This window comes from Sus scrofa, chromosome 17 (genome assembly GCF_000003025.6).
Source record: "Sus scrofa isolate TJ Tabasco breed Duroc chromosome 17, Sscrofa11.1, whole genome shotgun sequence".
In the NCBI taxonomy this organism is placed as follows: Eukaryota; Metazoa; Chordata; class Mammalia; order Artiodactyla; family Suidae; genus Sus; species Sus scrofa.
Genome location: NC_010459.5, coordinates 39,165,002 through 39,184,100, shown reverse-complemented (window position 1 = coordinate 39,184,100; position 19,099 = coordinate 39,165,002). Strand labels below are relative to the sequence as shown.

General features: G+C 39.8%; 1 protein-coding gene across 6 annotated transcripts in view; it reads right to left on the bottom strand.

Moving 5' to 3' along the window:
• The window catches only part of PHF20 (PHD finger protein 20), a 149,778-nt gene that overhangs the window by 58,473 nt on the left and 72,206 nt on the right, over positions 1 to 19,099 (bottom strand). For 5 of the 6 annotated variants that reach the window (XM_021078131.1, XM_021078127.1, XM_021078129.1 and 2 more), the window contains 3 exons: positions 16,302 to 16,415; positions 15,134 to 15,322; positions 14,142 to 14,321 (listed from right to left, as the gene is read on the bottom strand). In XM_021078131.1, the coding sequence (XP_020933790.1) occupies positions 14,142 to 14,321; positions 15,134 to 15,322; positions 16,302 to 16,415 (483 nt within the window). The remainder of the gene's footprint in view (positions 1 to 14,141; positions 14,322 to 15,133; positions 15,323 to 16,301; positions 16,416 to 19,099) is intronic. The other variant, XM_021078130.1, reaches the window with a different exon arrangement.

Here is a 19,099-nt window from a genome sequence, read left to right as displayed (position 1 = left end):
ACTGAGTGAGGCCAGGGATCTAACCTGCATCCTCATGGATGCTAGTCAGATTTGTTTCCGCTGAGCCACAACAGGAACTCCAATAAAATTTTTTTTAATTTTAAAAATTAAAAAAAGAAAAATCAGTGGGTACTAAAATAATGGGTGAACATTTGATGAGGAAACAAGATATTTACATAGACTCAAAGTATCCTCTCACAAGAAACTCATTTAACTACAAAGGGAAAATAATAACTTTACAGCAGAGAAACCTGGTGGGCACTACCTTAGCCAAGTGACCAAAGTTAATGTCACCAATAAATGGGACAAACAAGTATCACATTCCTCCTGACAGAATGCACTTGAAAAGGACACATTAATTATATGGTATATCTGCTAAAAATGAGTACATCTAATTATGTGGATAAATAAGAAAACCCCATATTGAAGGACATCATATTCTTCAGAAATATCAAGGTCATGAAAGACAAGGAAAGACTAAAAAATCGTTTCAGATGAAAGGAGACTAACAAAACATAACAATTAAATCCAATGTGTCATTCTGTATTGGATCCTGATTAGAAAAAGTGTTTTTTCCCACTTTTGCTACAAAAGACATTATTAGAACAACTGATGAAATATGAATAAGGTCTTGATTTTGCTAAGCACATTGTGGTAACGTAAGAGACTGTCCTTGTTTTCAAGAAATATGCACTGAAGAATTTAGGGTAAAGATCTGCAAACAATTCAGAAAAAAATACTTTTAAATTTCAGAATAACAAAGCAAATATGTAAATTGCTAACAAGTAGGGAATCTGGTTGAAGGAACCAGATTCTAATATTCTTTCTCCTATTTTTGCAACTTTTTATAAGTCTTAAATTATTTCAAAATAAAAAGATCTTTAAAATATATGTAAGGAAAAAAATACATATGCAGGAAGAATACTTTTGAGGTCACAGAATAGCTAAGTGGGAGGAAAGCAATCCTGCCAAGGCTATCCCCTAGAAGACAAGTCTTTGCACCCAGACCTCACAAAAATCACTAGGCATTTATTCCACAAGATGGCAGAGCTGCCTCAAATGCCAGAGCTGCTTATGGAACAGCTAAGGCCTCTCTTCTGCTCTATACTAGATGGCGTTGCCTTCCCAGCTCTTCCTTCTGCAGCCCAAGAGCCTCCTTCACACAGATTTCTCAGTAATGACTCCATCCCAAGTTAGAAATTCCAAGACTAGGGAGTTTCATAGGGGAAATGAATCCAACTAGTATCCATGAGGATGTAGGTTCGATCCCGGGCCTCGTTCAGTGGGTCAGGGATCCAGCGTTGTGGTGAGTTGTGGTTGTATATCACTGACGTGGCTCGGATCCTGTGTTGCTGTGGGTGTGGCTGTGGCATAGGCCAGCAGCTGCAGCTCTAATTCAACCCCTAGCCTGGGAACTTTCATATGCCATGGGTGCGACCCTCAAAGAGAAAGAAAGAAAGAAAGAAAGAAAGAAAGAAAGAAAGAAAGAAAGAAAGAAAGAAAGAAAGAAAGAAAGAAAGAAAGAAAAGAAAAGAAGAGAAAGAAAAGAAAGAAAGAAAGAAAAAGAAAAGAAAGAAAGAAAAAGAAAAGAAAGAAAAAGAAAGAAAGAAAGAAAGAAAGAAAAAGAAAAGAAAGAAAGAAAAAGAAAAGAAAGAAAGAAAGAAAGAAAAAGAAAGAAAGAAAGAAAGAAAGAAAAAGAAAGAAAGAAAGAAAGAAAGAAAGAAAAGAAAGAAATTCTAGAACCATCACCAGCTTAGGAGAGCAACCTCTGAAGAATGACTAACACAGCAGCATCTTGGCCTCCAGGGGCCTTGCTGTATGTTTCTAAAGATGATACAGCCCTGCTTCGGACTTCCTTGCATAATACATTCCTAGTGAATGAGTTCTCCACAACCCTCTTCTCTCCTAGCAATCTTTCTGGATTGTCCTGTACTCACCACTGAGCCTGTGTTCTAAAACAGACACTAAGGACAAGGACAGCACTCAGTTCCCAGATCAACAATTCCTCCCTCTTCAAATTAAAGATTCCAAAGGCACCACCCTGTCTGGAGTACTGACATCACTTGCACCACACACGGCTCTTCAAACCAGACCATCCTACTGAGCTTCTTACGCAGAGTGAACACACTGCTTTAACAGGTGCCCTTGAGAGCAGTGGAAGTTCTGTGTAACGTACTGTGCAGCTTCTTTAAAGGCAGGGACTGCGTCCACTTCACTTGATTTATGTGGCACCCTGCATCTCATCAGACGGCATTAGACACACATTCGGAAGATGGGAGTCACAATGACCCAGCCATTGGGAAGTGTGCAACTCTTTAACTCTAGCTAAGTCACTCCTTCTTCTTCTTTTTTTTTTTTTTTTGTCTTTTGTTGTTGTTGTTGTTGTTGTTGCTATTTCTTGGGCCGCTCCCGCGGCATATGGAGGTTCCCAGGCTAGGGGTCGAATCGGAGCTGTGGCCACCAGCCTACGCCAGAGCCACAGCAACGCGGGATCCGAGCCGCGTCTGCAGCCTACACCACAGCTCACGGCAACGCCGGATCGTTAACCCACTGAGCAAGGACAGGGACCGAACCCGAAACCTCATGGTTCCTAGTCGGATTTGTTAACCACTGCGCCACGATGGGAACTCCCAGTCACTCCTTCTTGCCAAGTACAAAACTTTCGTAAAATGGGGAGAATTAAGAGTGAAAAATTAGAAGTAACTTAAATGTCTTTCAGCAGAGGATAGTTAAATAAATTCTGTAAATAAATTATATGTAATCATGAAAGAAGCTATGAATAGACATGGAAAAATATAAATGAAAACAACAAGCCATTGACTAATTAAGAATATGATTCCTTTCTTTCTTTTTTTTTTTCTTTTTTTTTTTGTCTTTTTAGGGCCACACCCACAGCACATGGAAATTCCTAGGCTAGGGGTTGAACTGGAAAGGCAGCCACCAGCCTACAGCCACAGCAACACCAGATCCAAGCCACATCTGTGACCTACACCACAGCTTGCAGCAACACCAGATCCTTAACCCACTGAACAAGGCCTGGAATAGAATCTGCATCCTCATGGATATTAGTCGAGTTTGTAACCGCTGAACCATAATAGGAACTCCTCTCTTTTTTTTAAATGACTACACCTGTGGCATATGGAAGTTCCCAGGCTAGGGGTCAAATTGGAGCTGCAGCTACAGGCCTACACCATAGCCACAGCAATACCAGATCTGAGCCACATCTGTGACCCACACCACAGCTTTGATCAAAGCCGGATCCTTAACCCACCGAGCAAGGCAAGGGATTGAACCTGCATCCTCATGGACACTGTTGGGTTCTTAACTCACTAAGCCACAACAGGAACTCCCATTAAAGTGTTTTCAAAAAGCTATATGGGTATATGTATGTTTGTATGTGCAGAGTTTGTACGTGTGAAAGGATGGAAGGCCACACACCAAACTCTATCATTATTCCTTCAAGAGTGAGGAGAGTAAAAGAGGACTTTTCACTTTTTTTTCTCTTTTACTTAGTTTTCATTTTTCCTAGAATGTATTGGTTTTGAAATTTATGGGGGGAAAAAATAGCAAAATGACTCTTTATATAATAATTTTAAAAATAGGAATTCTAGCCGCCTTTACTTCAGAGTAGCTGTGAAAATTTATCAAGAACTAGTACATATAAAGAGTTAATATTCTTCGGTGTTTTGATTGTTAAAAATCAAATACAAATTTTAAAAATCAATATTCAATTAAAACCTTTCATTGCTATCTCATGATTCAAAAATGATGATCATGTTAGTTGCACCCAGTCTAAGATGACCTTAAGTTCCTGCCATGTTGTTTCTTCAGTGAAGAAAACTAACAATTAACTGGTGTGATCTGGGGCTCCCTTTGTGGCTCAGCAGTTAACGAGCCTGACTAGGATTCATGAGGACGCGGGTTCGATCCCTGGCCTCACTCAGTGGCTTAAGGATCCGGTGTTGCCTTGAGCTGTGGTACAAGCTGCAGACACGGCTTGGATCCCACATTGCTGTGGCTGTGTCCTAGGCCAGCAGCTGTAGCTCAGATTTGACTGCTGGCCTGGGAACTTCCATATGCTGCGGGTGCAGCCATAAAAACCAAAAAAGAGGAAAAAAAACAACTGGTGTGATTTAACTTTTAATTCCTTAGAAAATATTAAAATATATTTTCACATTAATTTTCAAAGTAGATTCTTTATCTCATCATATATATTGATTTTTATAAATCCCCATATCCAATGGGAATCCTGGAAATAGAATCACTGCATCAAAAAAATTGGACTTACTTAAATTTTGTTTGGGGAAACAGCTGTCAACATTACTGCAAATCTAGAAATGTTTAAGCTGGGCAATGATCAATCAAAGATGTTATTCACCAGTTGTCAATGAAGTATCCAAAACAATCCATTCTTAAACAACCTAAATGTCTATTGACAGATGAATGGATTAAGAAGATGTGGTATATATACACAATGGAATACTCAGTCATAAAAAAGAATAAAATAATGTCATCTACAGCAAAATGGATGGAACTAGAGATTCTCATACTAAGTGAAGCCAGGAAGAGAAAGATAATTACCACAAGATTATCACTTGTATCTGGAATCTAATATACAGCACAAATGAACCTTTCCACAGAAAAGAAACTCACGGACTTGGAGAACAGACTTGTGTTTGCCAAGGGGGGATGAGGAGGGAGTGGGATGGACTGGGAGCTTGGGGTTAATAGATGCAACCTATTGCATTTGGAGTGGATAAGCAATGAGATCTTGCTATACAGCATATGGAACTATAACTGGTCACTTGTGATGGAACATGATGGCAGATAATGTCAGAAAAAGAAGATATGTATATGTATGACTGGGTCATTTTGCTGTATAGTGGAAACTGACAGAACACTGTAAATCTACTATAATGGAAAAAATAAAAATCATATTAAAAAAAATAAAACAATCCATTCATATAAGTACGTGTCTCCCAGAGGTCAAGAAGATAAGTTATTCATGTTTTCCTAACCCCCTTCAGCTTTCTTCTCTCCCCCTCAAAGTTTTGGTTCCTAGGAAATGCTCAGGTAACTACTGAATGAATGGCCCAATGACAAATGGTACCACTACTTGACTGGTGAAATAAGATTTCCAATGGATCCATTTGCTCTGGCTGGGAATAAAATGTATTCAACAAAGGTGTGCTGAATGAATGCCCAGAGGCAGCAGGAAGAAGAGAAGCAGGAAAGATGGAGTTGGAAAGGTTACAAGTGGCCAGAAGGAGTAGGACCACTGTGGGCCAGGGCAAGGACCTGAGGCACTCATGTTCTAATAGTTCTGGGTGGTGGGAAACATGAATGTTAGTTTTATTATTCCTTTACTTTTCTGGATCTCTTTTCAAATTTATTGATATAAAAAAGCAAGTTACCAAAAAAGAATACACTGGATGAAGACAAGATTTCTTCCATAAATAAGGTAAGAGGTACCAATGAAATCCTTGATGGAGTCTGAATAAGGTCCTGATTTTGATAATTATTTTCTGGTAATATAAAAGAATGTTCTCATTTTTTAGGAAATACATGTCAAAATATTCAGGGGTAACAGTCTGCAACTTATTGTCAAACAATTCATAAAAATACTTTAAAATACTGTAAGGTCACAGAATAGTTAAGTAAGAGGAAAGTAATCTTACCAACAGAGAGATCCAGGCAAACATTTGAGGGCTATCTCCCTATCCTACAACTGAAGCATTTTTTCTTTTTTGCTTTCTTTTTTTTTTGCTTTTTTAGGGCCACACTCATAGCATACAAAGGTTCCCAGGCTAGGAGTCTAATTGGAGCTACAGCTGCTGGCCTATGCCACAGCCACAGCAATGCCAGATCCAAGTCTCATCTGCGACTCACTCATGGCAACAACCAATCTTTAACCCACTGAGCAAGGCCAGGGATTGAACACAAAACCTCGTGGTTCCCAGACGGATTCGTTTCTGCTGTGCCACGACAGGAACTCCATGAAGCATTTTCAATAATGCCATTAAAAAAAAAAAAAAAGACAACTCAAAGCAAATGACCTCAATTTGACAATGACTTACCTTCTCAGTCTTAATCCACTTTGGGAAGACTGCAGTTAAGTCAGAAAGCACACCTAACAGTCTCAGAAAAGACTCTATGATTATGTGTTGACGCTGCTCTCTACCTCCATCTGCAAATGCCTAACTACCACTCATCCTTCAAGGCCCTGTGTTAGTCTCATACTCTTCCACTCCTTCCCCCAAACCACCAACCTAAGTGTCACCTCTCTCCAGAGTTAGATCCAAACAGCATTTAATAAACACAAAGACCACAAGGGCCCCATTCATCCTTGTATATCTGGCAGTTAGCAGAGCTCCCAGGCATATAGAAAGGGTTCAACAAGCAAATCCTGAAGTCAACCTCCACATGGCAGGGAAGCATATCACTGTCAGTTGTCTCTCCCATAGTTTTATTTTAAGTATTTCTCAGGACATCACCTTACTTTCTCTCTTGTAATACAGGTACCTGCAGTCTTATTCCTTCCTCTGGACAGAAAGACCTGAAAGGGCACTGACCAGATGTATTTTTCATTTCTCTAACCCCTGCAACAATAAATTGTCAGCCAATGTTTCATCAGAACATGTCTGATGACAGACCATAGAAACTCCCAACTTCCCAAACTACAATGGCTATAATTCTATGATTAACCTACTCAAGAAAACATAGAGAACACAAGTTCCTGAAACCTGAACTATTGTAGGCGTTACACTGAAGCAGACAAAGTTAATTTAAAAATAAATAATCTGCAAAAGGCATTATATGCATTATGCTGAAATTAACCTGGTTAATTCATAAGTAAATTACCTGCAAACATTTAATACTTCAGGACAAGTAATTTTCTATTCATTTTATAACTGACAATACAACAATGGGACTCAAGACCATGTGGCAATGTCCCATTTCTAACAGGTACTTAGTTAAAAAAAAAAGAAAAAAAATTTGCTGAATAAGCCTGTACTTCTATTAGGTCTTCTATCTTACTTATTCTGTGGTTCATGTAGAATATTCACAAATGACATAGCTTACAATAGAGTCTGGCACTTAGTAGGCATATTTTGTTGACTAAAGTGAATGAATGGACTATAGCCCATTTCAAGCAGCTCTGGTTATTGTAAATGGCTAAATAGCCTGGGCCCAGATTTAGAGAATGATCTGAGATTTCTGAACTTCTAAGGGCATCCATTCTATTTCTGTTTTACATAATAAATAAATGCTTACCCAAGTAAAACAATTCCAACTGCATTCTCCTCTAGCATTTTAGTCATGAAAGCAAACAGCTTAGAGCCTATTTCAAAGAGTACTCTTTTGAATGTAATGGGATCCATGCTGCACTTACTTCTCCCAGCTCAAGATTAAGGTAATCGGACCTCTACCATTAGGTAGAGGAAAATGGGCAAGTGCTGTAGTTACTTTCAGTGGTTTCAAAATTATTCCCTAGAAAATCCTCTATGTAATCTAAATAAGCAAGACAACATAAAATCTTGCCATCATCCTTTCCCAAGACCTGTCCTACCCTGACTTCATCTTATTTCTATCTTCTCCATAAACCAGAGATTCAGCTAAATTAACTGACCCGAGAGAGAAACTGTATGTGTGTGCAAACTTTAAAACAGGCACTGGGTTTTAGCCTCTAACCTAGTCCCCTCACTCATCTCATCTGTACAACATATTTCCTAGTGATATAGGAACCATTCACTGCCAATTTCAAGTGATGTCATATCACCACCCTTAAGGCAACATAACAAAGAGCTTAGTCTGCTGGATTATAAGGGATATGGCTCTCATACAGAGTTCTCTATGCCAAAACAGACTTCTAAATTCTGAGATAAAATTTCCACCTAATTTGTACATCACATCTAATAACTTTCTCCACGGACAGAAAGTAGGTTGGGAGGACAGAAGCCTTGCCACTGAGAGGAAGCTCGGCAAGAAAAGGGAGATGCCTTGTACCCAAAAGCCCATGAGGCTGAGGCACAACACTCTGGACCAAGTGGAACAGCAGACCAACCTAAAGGTACCAAGGATGAGCCGGGAGTGATATTTGAGTACTTTCAGTTTACTATTTTCAAAGAGCTGCTCTGCTCTGTATATATGTTAACTACACAGTATGTGACCAAACACACCACCCCACAAAGAAGAAACTACGCCTTCCCCCCAAATTGAAATCAAAATAAAAGTATACAATTCTGTAGACATTATGGTATATAAGTCTTATAAATGACCACACTATAAAATCAAAACTATTTAAATGCCATTAACCTTTTAACGGTGTACATTTTTTCTATTTATAATCTAAATTACTTCTGCTTGAATTTGCCTTATCAGAAGAAAGGCAAAGAATTTCAAATCTTTATTAAATATATACATTAGATTTACATTTAGTATAACACAAATGAAGATAAAAGTGAATAGATTTCATGACAGCTTATATTAAAGTCACAAGTTCACAGTGTCAAAATACAGAATCACTAAATATTTGACTCTCTCCTCTCCATTTGAAATAGCCTAATAAGAGATCTGCTACAACCCTGTTCATATTGCCTCCTCTGGTGGAATACCTAGACCCATCTATAACTCAGGGGACAGTGCCACACATCCATTAAGGTTCAATTAAATGTCATGCCTCCCAGGTTAAGATGGACAGGCACCAAGTCTGACTGAACTTAATCACTGACGCCTATAGGCACACCACCTAGCATTTAGCAGGTCAATAGGACATTCTAACCAAACTGAGCAGAAAAAGACATGCTACAAGTGCTTACACGTTCACATTTGCAGCTTTGCTTCTCCCTTGCATGCCCTAACCTTTCATGCAAGAAGACAATTTCATTTACCCTTTACTACTTCCCTGAGCCTCTGGCTAAAACTCTGTCCACATATTCCTCTCCAGGGAAAAGGGGCACCCACAAATCTCCAGGAGGTTCCTCATTTTTCCTCTGGACTCATACACACTGAAGAAGCTCTGCTTTAGGAACTACAGAGCTCATACTCTCCACACATGGGAAGGAAGGAAGAACAGAGGTTTCAGATGCTGCCCATTGCCAAGGAAAAGAATTTGGAATTTGGGTTCAGCCAAAGAACTTCCCTTTAAAAGAAAGAAATCATTATTCTTCAGAGGAATGTAACATAATCCAAACTACAACTTATCACTCAAAATGCACAGAATATAATCCAAAATATTACACAGATAAAAGGAAAGGAAAATATGACTTGCAGTTAAGAGAAAAGTCCAATCAGTAGAAATGAACTTCAGGATAAACCAGATGCTGGAACTGACAGAAAAGGAGTTTAAAGCACCTATTAAAACTATGCTTGGATGGAGTTCCCTTTGTGAATCAGTGGTTAATGAATCTGACTAGGAACCATGAGGTCGAGGGTTTGATCCCTGGCCTTGCTCAGTGGGTTAAGGATCCGGCGTTGCTGTGAGCTGTGGCGTAGGTCGCAGATGTGGCTCAGATCCCAAGTTGCTGTGGCTCTGGCATAGGCCAGCAGCTACAGCTCTGACTAGACACCTAGCCTGGGAACCTCCATGTGCCGCAGGTATGGCCTTAGAAAAGACAAAAAAGACAAAAACAAACAAACAAAAAAATCCACTATGTTTGGAGTCCCCATTGTGGCTCAGCAGTAACAAACCTGACTAGCATGCATGAGGACGTGGGTTCAATCTCTGGCCCCACTCAGTGGGTTAAGGATCTGGCACTGCCATGAGCTGTGGTATAGGTGGCAGATGCGGCTTGAATCTCAAGTTGCTGTGGCTATGGCAGCAGCTATAGCTCCAATTCAACCCCTAGCCTGGGAATGTCCATATGCCATGAGTTCAGCCCTGAAAAAAAAAAAACAAACAAACCTCAAAGAGTGAAATAATGCCATTTGTAGCAACATGGATGGACCCAGAGATTAAGTAAAGCAAACCAAAGACAAATATCATATGGTATCACTTATATATGGAATCTAAAAAGAAAAATGACACAAATGAACTTATAAACAAAACAGAACCACAGACATAGAAGACAAACTTACGGTTACCAAAGGGGAAGAGGGAAGGAGAGATAAATGAGGAGTTTGGGATTAACATGTACATACTACCATATGTAAAAGATAATCAACAGGGACCTACTGTATAGCATAAGGAACTGTACTCAATATTTTATAATAATCTATAAGGGGAAAAGAATCTGAAAAGAAAAAATACATATATATGAAACACAGATTGTAAAAACTATGCTCATAATGAATCAACAGACTGAAAATCAGGGAATCTAGGAGCAAAAAAGGGGTACTGTAGAACTAAAAAGTATCAGAAATAAAAAAAACTGACTGAATGAGTTTAACAGCAGATTGGAGTTGAGAGAAGAATTTGAAAACAGATCAAAAATTATTCAACCCCAGAGTTCCGGTCATGGCGCAATGGAAACCAATCTGACTAGGAACCATGAGGTCGCAGGTTCAATCACTGGCCTTGCTCAGTGGGTTAAGGATCCACTGCTGTGAGCTGTGGTGTAGGTCGAAGACACGGCTCGGATCCTGAGTTGCTGTGGCTGTGGCATAGGCCAGCAGCTACAGCTCCAATTGGACCCCTAGCCTGGGAACCTCCATATGCCGCGGGGGTGGCCCTAATAATATTAAAAAAAAAAATTATTCAATCTACAAAGTTCCCACTGTGGAGAGATGGGATCAGCAGCATCTCTGAAGCACTGGGACACAGCTTTGATCCCCAACCTGGCACAGTGAGTTAAGGATCTGGTGGTGCTACACAGCAGCTCAGATCTGATTCCTGGCCTGGGAACTCCAGGTGCCCCAAGGCGGCCGAAAAAGAAAAAAGAAAAAAAAATTAATTTCAACATCATCCCAGTGACCTATGGGACAGTATCTAAAGGTCTAACATAAATTTGGTGAAATAAATTCTGCATATTCAAGCTCAGTGAATCTCAAACATGTTAAATACAAAACTAAAACAAATTTGAATACATCACAGTCAAACTGCTAAAAACCAAAGATAAAGAGGAAAATCTTGAAATCAGCCAGGAAGAAAAATAGCACATTACAACCAGACAAACAACAATATGAAAATGATCACTAACTTTTCTTCGTTAACAATAGAGGAACATTAATAACATCTTTAAAGCACTTTAAAAAAAAAAAAAAACTGTAAACCCACAATTCTATATTCAATGAAAACATCTTTCAAGGATGAGAGTTAAACAAAGTCATGATCAAAAAGGCAAAAACCAAGAGACTCTGTTACCAGGACACCAGTTAGAAAAAGAGCTAAAAGAAAAATTTCAACCTGAAAAGAAATCATTGAGAAGAAATAAAGAACACTGGAAATGGTAAATACATGTGTAAATCACTATCTCTTTTGGTTATCTTCTTTAAAATACATAACTATTTGGAGCAAAAATTATACTACTACACCGGGGATTTTTTTTTTTTTTTTTTTGGTCTTTTTTAGGGTCGCACCTGCGGCATATGGAGGTTCCCAGGCTAGGGGTCAAATCAGAGCTGTAGCCGCTGGCCTGTGCCACAGGCACAGCAACACCAGATCCAAGCTGCACCTGTGATCTACACCACCTCTCATGGCAACACCAGATCCTTAACCCACTGAGCAAGGCCAGGGATCGCACCTGTGTCCTCATGGATACTGGTCAGATTCATTTCTGCTGAGCAAGGATGAGAATTCCTACCTTGGGGATTTTATAGCATGTGTAGATATAATTTGTGTGATACTAGAGCATAAAAAAAGAATGTTAATGGATTACACACTATTTTTATAAGATGGTAGTTCCCTTGTGGCCCAGTGGGTTAAGGACCTGGCATTGTCAGTGCAGCAGTTCAGGTTACTGCTGTGGTGGGGTTCAGTCACTGACCCGGCAACTTATACATGCTGTGGGCATAGCCAAAAAATAAAAATACAAAACAAAATAAATGCTAAGAAGTATAACTAAAAGCAAATAAATGAATTAAAATGAGATTTTTAAAAGTTATTCAATTAGGAGTTCCTGTCATGGCTCAGTGGTGAATAAATCCGACTAGGAACCATGAGGTTGCTGGTTTGAGCCCTGGCCTTGCTCAGTGGGCTAAGGATCTGGCGATGCCGTGAGCTGTGGCGTGGGTCAAAGATGCGGCTGGGATCCCATGTTGCTGTGGCTCTGGCGTAGGCCGATGGCTACAGCTCTGATTCAACCCCTAGCCTGGGAACCTCCATATGCCGCGGGAGCGGCCCTAGAAAAGGCAAAAAGACAACAACAAAAATTATTCAATTAACCTGAAAAAACAGGAAAGGAGAAAGCAAAAAGCAAAATGGCAGACCTAAAAGCAATCATATCATAACCACATTTAATGTAACTAGATTAAACATTGCTGTTAAAAATCCAACCTCAACTATCTATACATAAAAGACACACTCTGAGTTTAAGACACAGTTATGTTGAAAGAAAAGTGATAAAAATGGATATACCATGCATACAGAAAGCAAAAGAAAGCTAGAGTACCTGTACTAATAGCAGCAAACGTATTCAAGTAAAAGACTATCACCAAAGACAGAGTGATATTTCACGTTACAAAGGGGGCAATGCATTAGGAGGGCATAACAATTATACATGCGTATGCACATAATGACATAATTTCAAAATACATGAATCAAGACTGACTGAATTAAAGGGAGAAAAAGATAAATCCACAATCACCCCTCTCTTAGTAATTGGTAGTATTAGACAAAAAAAAAAATAATCCACAAAATCAATAGTGAGATACATCAGAAAAAAACACCATCAACTACCTTGACCTAATACACAGATATAGAACAGATTTACAACAATGGCAGAACACACAATTTTTTCAAATGCATGTAGAATATTCACCAAGACAGATAATACACTGGACCGTAAAATAAGGCTCAACAAACTTAAAATCCTACAGAGTAGGTTCTCTGACTACAACGGAATTCCATTAGAAATCAATAACAATAAGGTAACTATAAAAACCCCATTACTTGAAAATGAAACAACACATTTCTAAATAACCATAGTCAACAAAGAAATCTTAAGATATTTTGAATTGAATGAAACTGAAAATATAAGAAATCAAAATCTGTAGGATGTAGCTAAAGCAATGCTTAGTGGGAAGTATATAACTTTAAATGCTCATATTGCTCTTGCGGCATCTCACTGATTTTGAGTGGCTCTGTCTTCATTATTATTTGTCTCGAGGTATTTAATTTATAAATATCCTGCTGTATAGCACTAGGAACTATGTCTAGTCACTTATCATGGAGCATGATAATGTGAGAAAAAGAATGTATACATGTATGCGTAACTAGGTTACCTTGCTGTACAGGAGAAAATTGACAGAACACTGTAAACCAGCTATAATGGAAAAAATACAAATCATTATGAATAAAAACAAATAAATAAATGAATGCTCATATTGGAAAAGGAGATCTAGAAGATCTAAAATCAATGACCTGAGTTTCTAGAAATATTTAGGGAAGAAAACAATTAAGATCAAAACAGAAATCAATGACATTTAAAAAAGACAAAGAGGAGTTTCCGTTGTGGCGCAGCGGAAACGAATCCGACTAGGAACCATGAGCTTGTGGGTTCGATCCCTGGCCTCGCTCAGTGGGTTAAGAATCAAGCATTGCCATGAGCTGTGGTGTAGGTTGCAGATGCAGCTCGGATCTGGTGTTGCTGTGCCTCTGGCGTAGGCCGGCAGCTGTAGCTCCGATTAGACCCCTAGCCTGGGAACCTCCATATGCCACGGGTGCAGCCCTCAAAAAAGACAAAAGACAAAAGACAAAAAAAAAAAAAAAAGACAAAGAGAGAAAATTAAAGCAAAAGGTTGGTTCTTTGAAACTATCAACAAAACTGATAAATCTTTAGCTACACTAATCAAGAAAAAAGGAAATTAGCAGCAGAAATGAAAAGCATATAGCATTTTTTAAAAGTATATAGCATTAAGAGAAGAAAGGATTATTAATAAAAGATGAAAAAATATCAACAGAAAAGTCCATTCTCTTAGTTCACAATCAAAGCAGAAGCAAAAGTCTATATTAGAAGAGGATTATGTTAACTCTAAATATGAACCTGCCACAGTAGAAATCTCTTGTAACTCAGTGAGGGGAGAAGCCGGTTCTGTTTTCATAGCGTTTTCTCCCATTGACTTGCAGTTCAACTCCAAGCCTGCAGGCCCCAGTCCATCCCCAATGGAGTGGCAAGTTAGTGCAGATGAAACCTGGCCAGCTTCCAAAGGAGATTTCAACTGACCTAGAGGAGCAAAAGAAAGATTGGGGAACATACGCATGTTTATAAGAATCAAAAGTTCCAAAAGACTGATAAAGCCAGAGTCTTTTTAGAGGAAGCCATTCATTTCACAGTATACAAGAATACACTTACAGGTTCCAGCATATATAACAAGGACTGTGAGCATATCAAAGAAAGGCTAATAAAAAGCTAAATGGAAAGGAGAGTTTGCCAGAAATATTAATAAAAAGGCAGAGGCACTGAAGTAAGATGGCAACAGAAAGACAGAGAAGAACAGGGCTCTTCAAGAGCTGTAACTCCAATGCAACATTCAGACCCATACAAGCAAAACCAATCATAAATACATACAAAAGTTTGTCTATTGAAACCTCAGTGAAGAATAATATAAGAAATAAGGCACAGGAGTTCCTGTCATGGTGCAGTGGTTAACGAATCTGACTAGGAACCATGAGGTTGAGGGTTCGATCCCTGGCCTTGCTCAGTGGGTTAAGGATCCGGCGTTACCATGAGCTGTGGTGTAGGTCGCAGATGCGGGTCGGATCCTGTATTGCTGTGACTCTGGCGTAGGCCGGCAGCCCCAGCTCCAATGGGACCCCTAGCCTGGGAACCATCATACGCCACGGGAGCGGCCCTAGAAAAAAGCAAAAACACAAAAAAAAGAAAAAAGAAAGAAAGAAAGAAGGCAGCCAATTCATTAACTTGATTTCAAGACCATCTAAAACTTGTATGAAGCTACTGCAATGCTTGGTTTAGATTGGTTCGCAACAGAGAGGCATCAGGTTGGCAAGACCAATCCAGAATAGACTCTGACTCACCTTTTTCAGATTCCTTGGTACCGGTTGATGTGTTTTGCAAAGTATCGGTATTAATCGTATCAACCAAATCTGATACAACCAAGTCAGGGTCTAGGATCTCATGGGTCCCATTAGTGGACAGCCTGGAGGACCGTCTCCTTGATAAGTCTTTGTCAGTGTTTTCCGAGTAGTTTTTTGACTTTTCCTGGGCTATAAACCATTAAGAGAGTTGTAGTCAAGAAACCCGAAGAAATAACTCTGCTACTACAGATTTCTGGACCAGGTGCCTCTATAAAGGCTTTACAGAGGGACTTTAGAATATCAGATCTGTGATGAAAGGAAATACCCTATCCTGCTTTATAATTTTAAGTAAAGTGAAAAGGCCCAGTCTTTCTGCCAGGATATAATTTTCCTAACTTAATGGATTCATGATCTGAAAATACGTGCCAAGGTCACATCCCCATCTTGACAAATTCTGTTTTGGGGCTTTCCAACATAAAAGTCTATGATGAATTTCCCAAGTTACTAAGATTTACAGAGCCTTAGAGCCATCACAAATCTTTTTTGAAGCCAAAAGGGTATTTTTTTTTAAAAAAATCAATAAATCATTTTTTGTTTTTTGCTTTTCAGGGCCGCACCCACAGCATATGGAAGTTCCTGGGCTAGGGGTTGAATAAGAGCTACAGCTGCTGGCCTACACCACATCCACAGCCACGCCAGAACCAAGCCAGCCATGTCTGTGACCTACACTACAGCTCACGGCAACACTGGATCCTTAACCCACTGAGTGAGGCCAGAGATCAAACCCGCATCCTCATGGATCCTAGTCAGGTTCGTTAACCGCTGAGCCACGAAGGGAACTCCCTAAATTGTATTTTTAAAGTTTCACTTGGCATATGATATCCATCCCTTCCTAAAACATTAAATTTCTAGTAGAATGCAAATCAAATGTAGTTTATGGGTATGGAGATTACATCCCTGAACCCAACATTGATACAGCTTGTGCTCTGGGATTTATTTTTCCTTGAACAAAACTCCTCTGATCCAACCACATCCCACTCACATCTGTTCCTGTGATCAAGGACAACAAGCATCAGAGCCTATAAGGAATGAGTGACATCCTGGATATAGGGGAACTAACACAATGACTGTCAAATTCTAATCACACAGACACAAACTGAGAACTCACATGAATTTTTGTCAAGCCGAGGACGTTTTATGGGGACTTCACTTCCTTTTGATATTTTCCGTCTTCTCAGTTCCAACGTTATTGGTTGCAAAGTTTGACTGTTTGAATCCACAGCTACAATGTATATAAAACCATACAAAAAAAGGTATGTAATTTCTTAGTGACCAATCTTCACATTATATATAAATAAAACATACATATATATATATATACACACACACACATCCTTGTTTGATAAATAAGCTCTCAAAGGGTATTTTTACTTAAGCTAAAAAGAAAAAAAGATGAGAATTTTTTTTTTTTTTTGTCTTTTTGTCTTTTCTAGGGCCATACCCTCCGCATCTGGAGGTTCCCAGGCTAGGGGTCTAATTGGAGCCGTGGCCGCTGGCCTATACCAGAACCACAGCAATGCCGGATCCAAGCCACATCTGCAACCTACATCACAGCTCATGGCAACAGATCCTTAACCCACTGAGAGAGGCCAGGGATTGAACCCACAACCTCATGGTTCCTAGTCGGATTTGTTAACCACTGAGCCTTGACGGGAACTCCAAGAAATTTTTTTCTTATAGGAGATGCTGATACCTACAGACCGACCTCCTGAATTTTTTTGGTCTCTCATATGACCCAGCTCTAGTCATAATACTTATCTCCTGAAACCCTCTCTTTAAATATCCCATGACTGCTTTAAAATATGAAGGTGGAGTTCCTTTGTGGCAAAAGTTCAACCCCTGGCCCAGGAGCTTCCAAATGATGCAAGCACAGACCAAAAAATAAATTAATTAAAAATAAAATAAAAGATGAGAATAGAGGAAGTTCCCTTGTGGCTCAGCAGGTTAAGAATATAGCATTGCCGCAGCCTTGGGTCACAGCTGCAGTGAAGGCCTGGCCTGGGAATTTGATCCCTGGCCTGGGAATTTCTGCATGCCACAGGCAGAGCCAAAAAGAAAAGAATAAATTTTTTTTAAATATACGAGGATGGAAGGGCAACAGAAAAGCCATTTTTTATCACCATCAAATCTTCTCACCAAAATATAGCTTATCCAGTACTCAGGAAATCCATCATGCTGGCTAATTCTTAAAAGGTGTACCCTGGGACTATGGCTTGATTATTATTTTCAACCTCTACTTCTAAATTGGTTAGCTTGGCATTGGTCCTCGTTTTGAGGACCTTTTGAAAACAACTCCAGAAAAAAACTCAGGAGTCTATGCTATTTGTTAGTCAGTGTTCCTGGCAAGGGTGCTTATCACCAGCAAATCCAGCCCTGATATAATTTAGCAGTTCAGAAGCTAAACCTTTATACAGTGCTCACTCCTTATTTTTAAACCTAACACTTAAGAAGCTCTCCCCCTCCATGGAGGTTCCACGTGGCTCAGCAGGTTAAGGATCCAGCATTGTCACTGCAATGAAGTGGTTCCCTGCTGTGGCCTAGGTTCAGTTCCTGGCTTGGGAACTTCCACCTGCCACAGGGGTGGCCAAAAAAAAAAAAAAAGAAAGAAAGAAAGAAAGCAGCTCTCTCCCTTTGGGAAAGATGAAAATCCAAAAGGCTAAGAAATAAAACAAAAGAAATTGGGAAGCATGAGGGAAAGGTAGGGCTAGGGGGTCTGATGAAGGTTGAAGAGACAGAAAGAAGCAGCAAGGAGAAAGAAGAGGGAGGAAAGGAAGCAAGTGGGTGGGAAAGAGGAAAGAGAAGGCTCCGAGACCAGTAGCTTCAGATCTGCCATGTCAAACGGCCAAAGAAGGCAGGGCTGAGCTCTGAGGAGGCAAACCTGATGAGAAAGCTAAACTCCTTGGCTCTTCCTGCATTCAATCGTCCCAATGTGCCAACATTATTTTGTTCCAAGGGTGGGAACTTGGAGATCACACACATTCCAAATTAAACACAAACAACCTTCCCTAAATAGCTCATATCCTGTTCCAATAAGGTCTGCACAATCTAGAGAGCTCAAGGCTCCACTGTGTCAATGAACTTATTTCAAGCAATTTTTGGCAAACCTTCCTCACTTTGATACCCTTTACAAAGGAGGGCTGACCACATAGAACTTCAGTGCTTCCCAAATTTTTTACAGTAAGAATCATGTGGGAAAGTCATTAACAACTAGCATCCCCAGATCCTGCTCCAAACTGACTGGGGAAAAACTCCTCAGGCAAGTGTTAACAGTAAGCTTGGAAAACACCAGTTCTCTATTGAAACGATCCTATCCCTGTGAAATCGTATACTTTTTTGGGGTGGGGGGAGGGGGCCGTCCACAGCATGTAGAAGTTCCTAGGTCAAGGATCGAACGCATGCTGTGACAATGACCCAAGCCACTGCAGCACAAGGGAACCCACTGAGCACAAGGGAACCCCTGAAATCCTACACTTTTAAAGGCAATAAACTGAATGCCCATTTTTCATCTGAGTGAAGCAATGTGGCTTCATAGAAGCAGTCTGAAAAACAGAGTCCACACTTGCCAGAGGGAACAACTCAGAGCATGTATAACTAAAAGGAACTCTGTTTCAGAACACTCAATTCCCACACACACTCTTTCATAAACTGAGATGCTGAGATGAGGACACATCAGATTTCTTCCAGTTCGTATTTTCTGCCTTTCGTTGCATAAGTGCCCTTCTGCTTACACAAAAAGGCCTCCTTATCACATTCCACATCTTTTTCCTTCTTTCTTTCTTTTTTTATTTTTTTGTCTTTTTGCCATTTCTTGGGCCGCTCTCACGGCATATGGAGGTTCCCAGGCTAGGGGTCAAATTGGAGCTGTAGCCACCGGCCTATGCCAGAGCCACAACAACGCGGGATCTG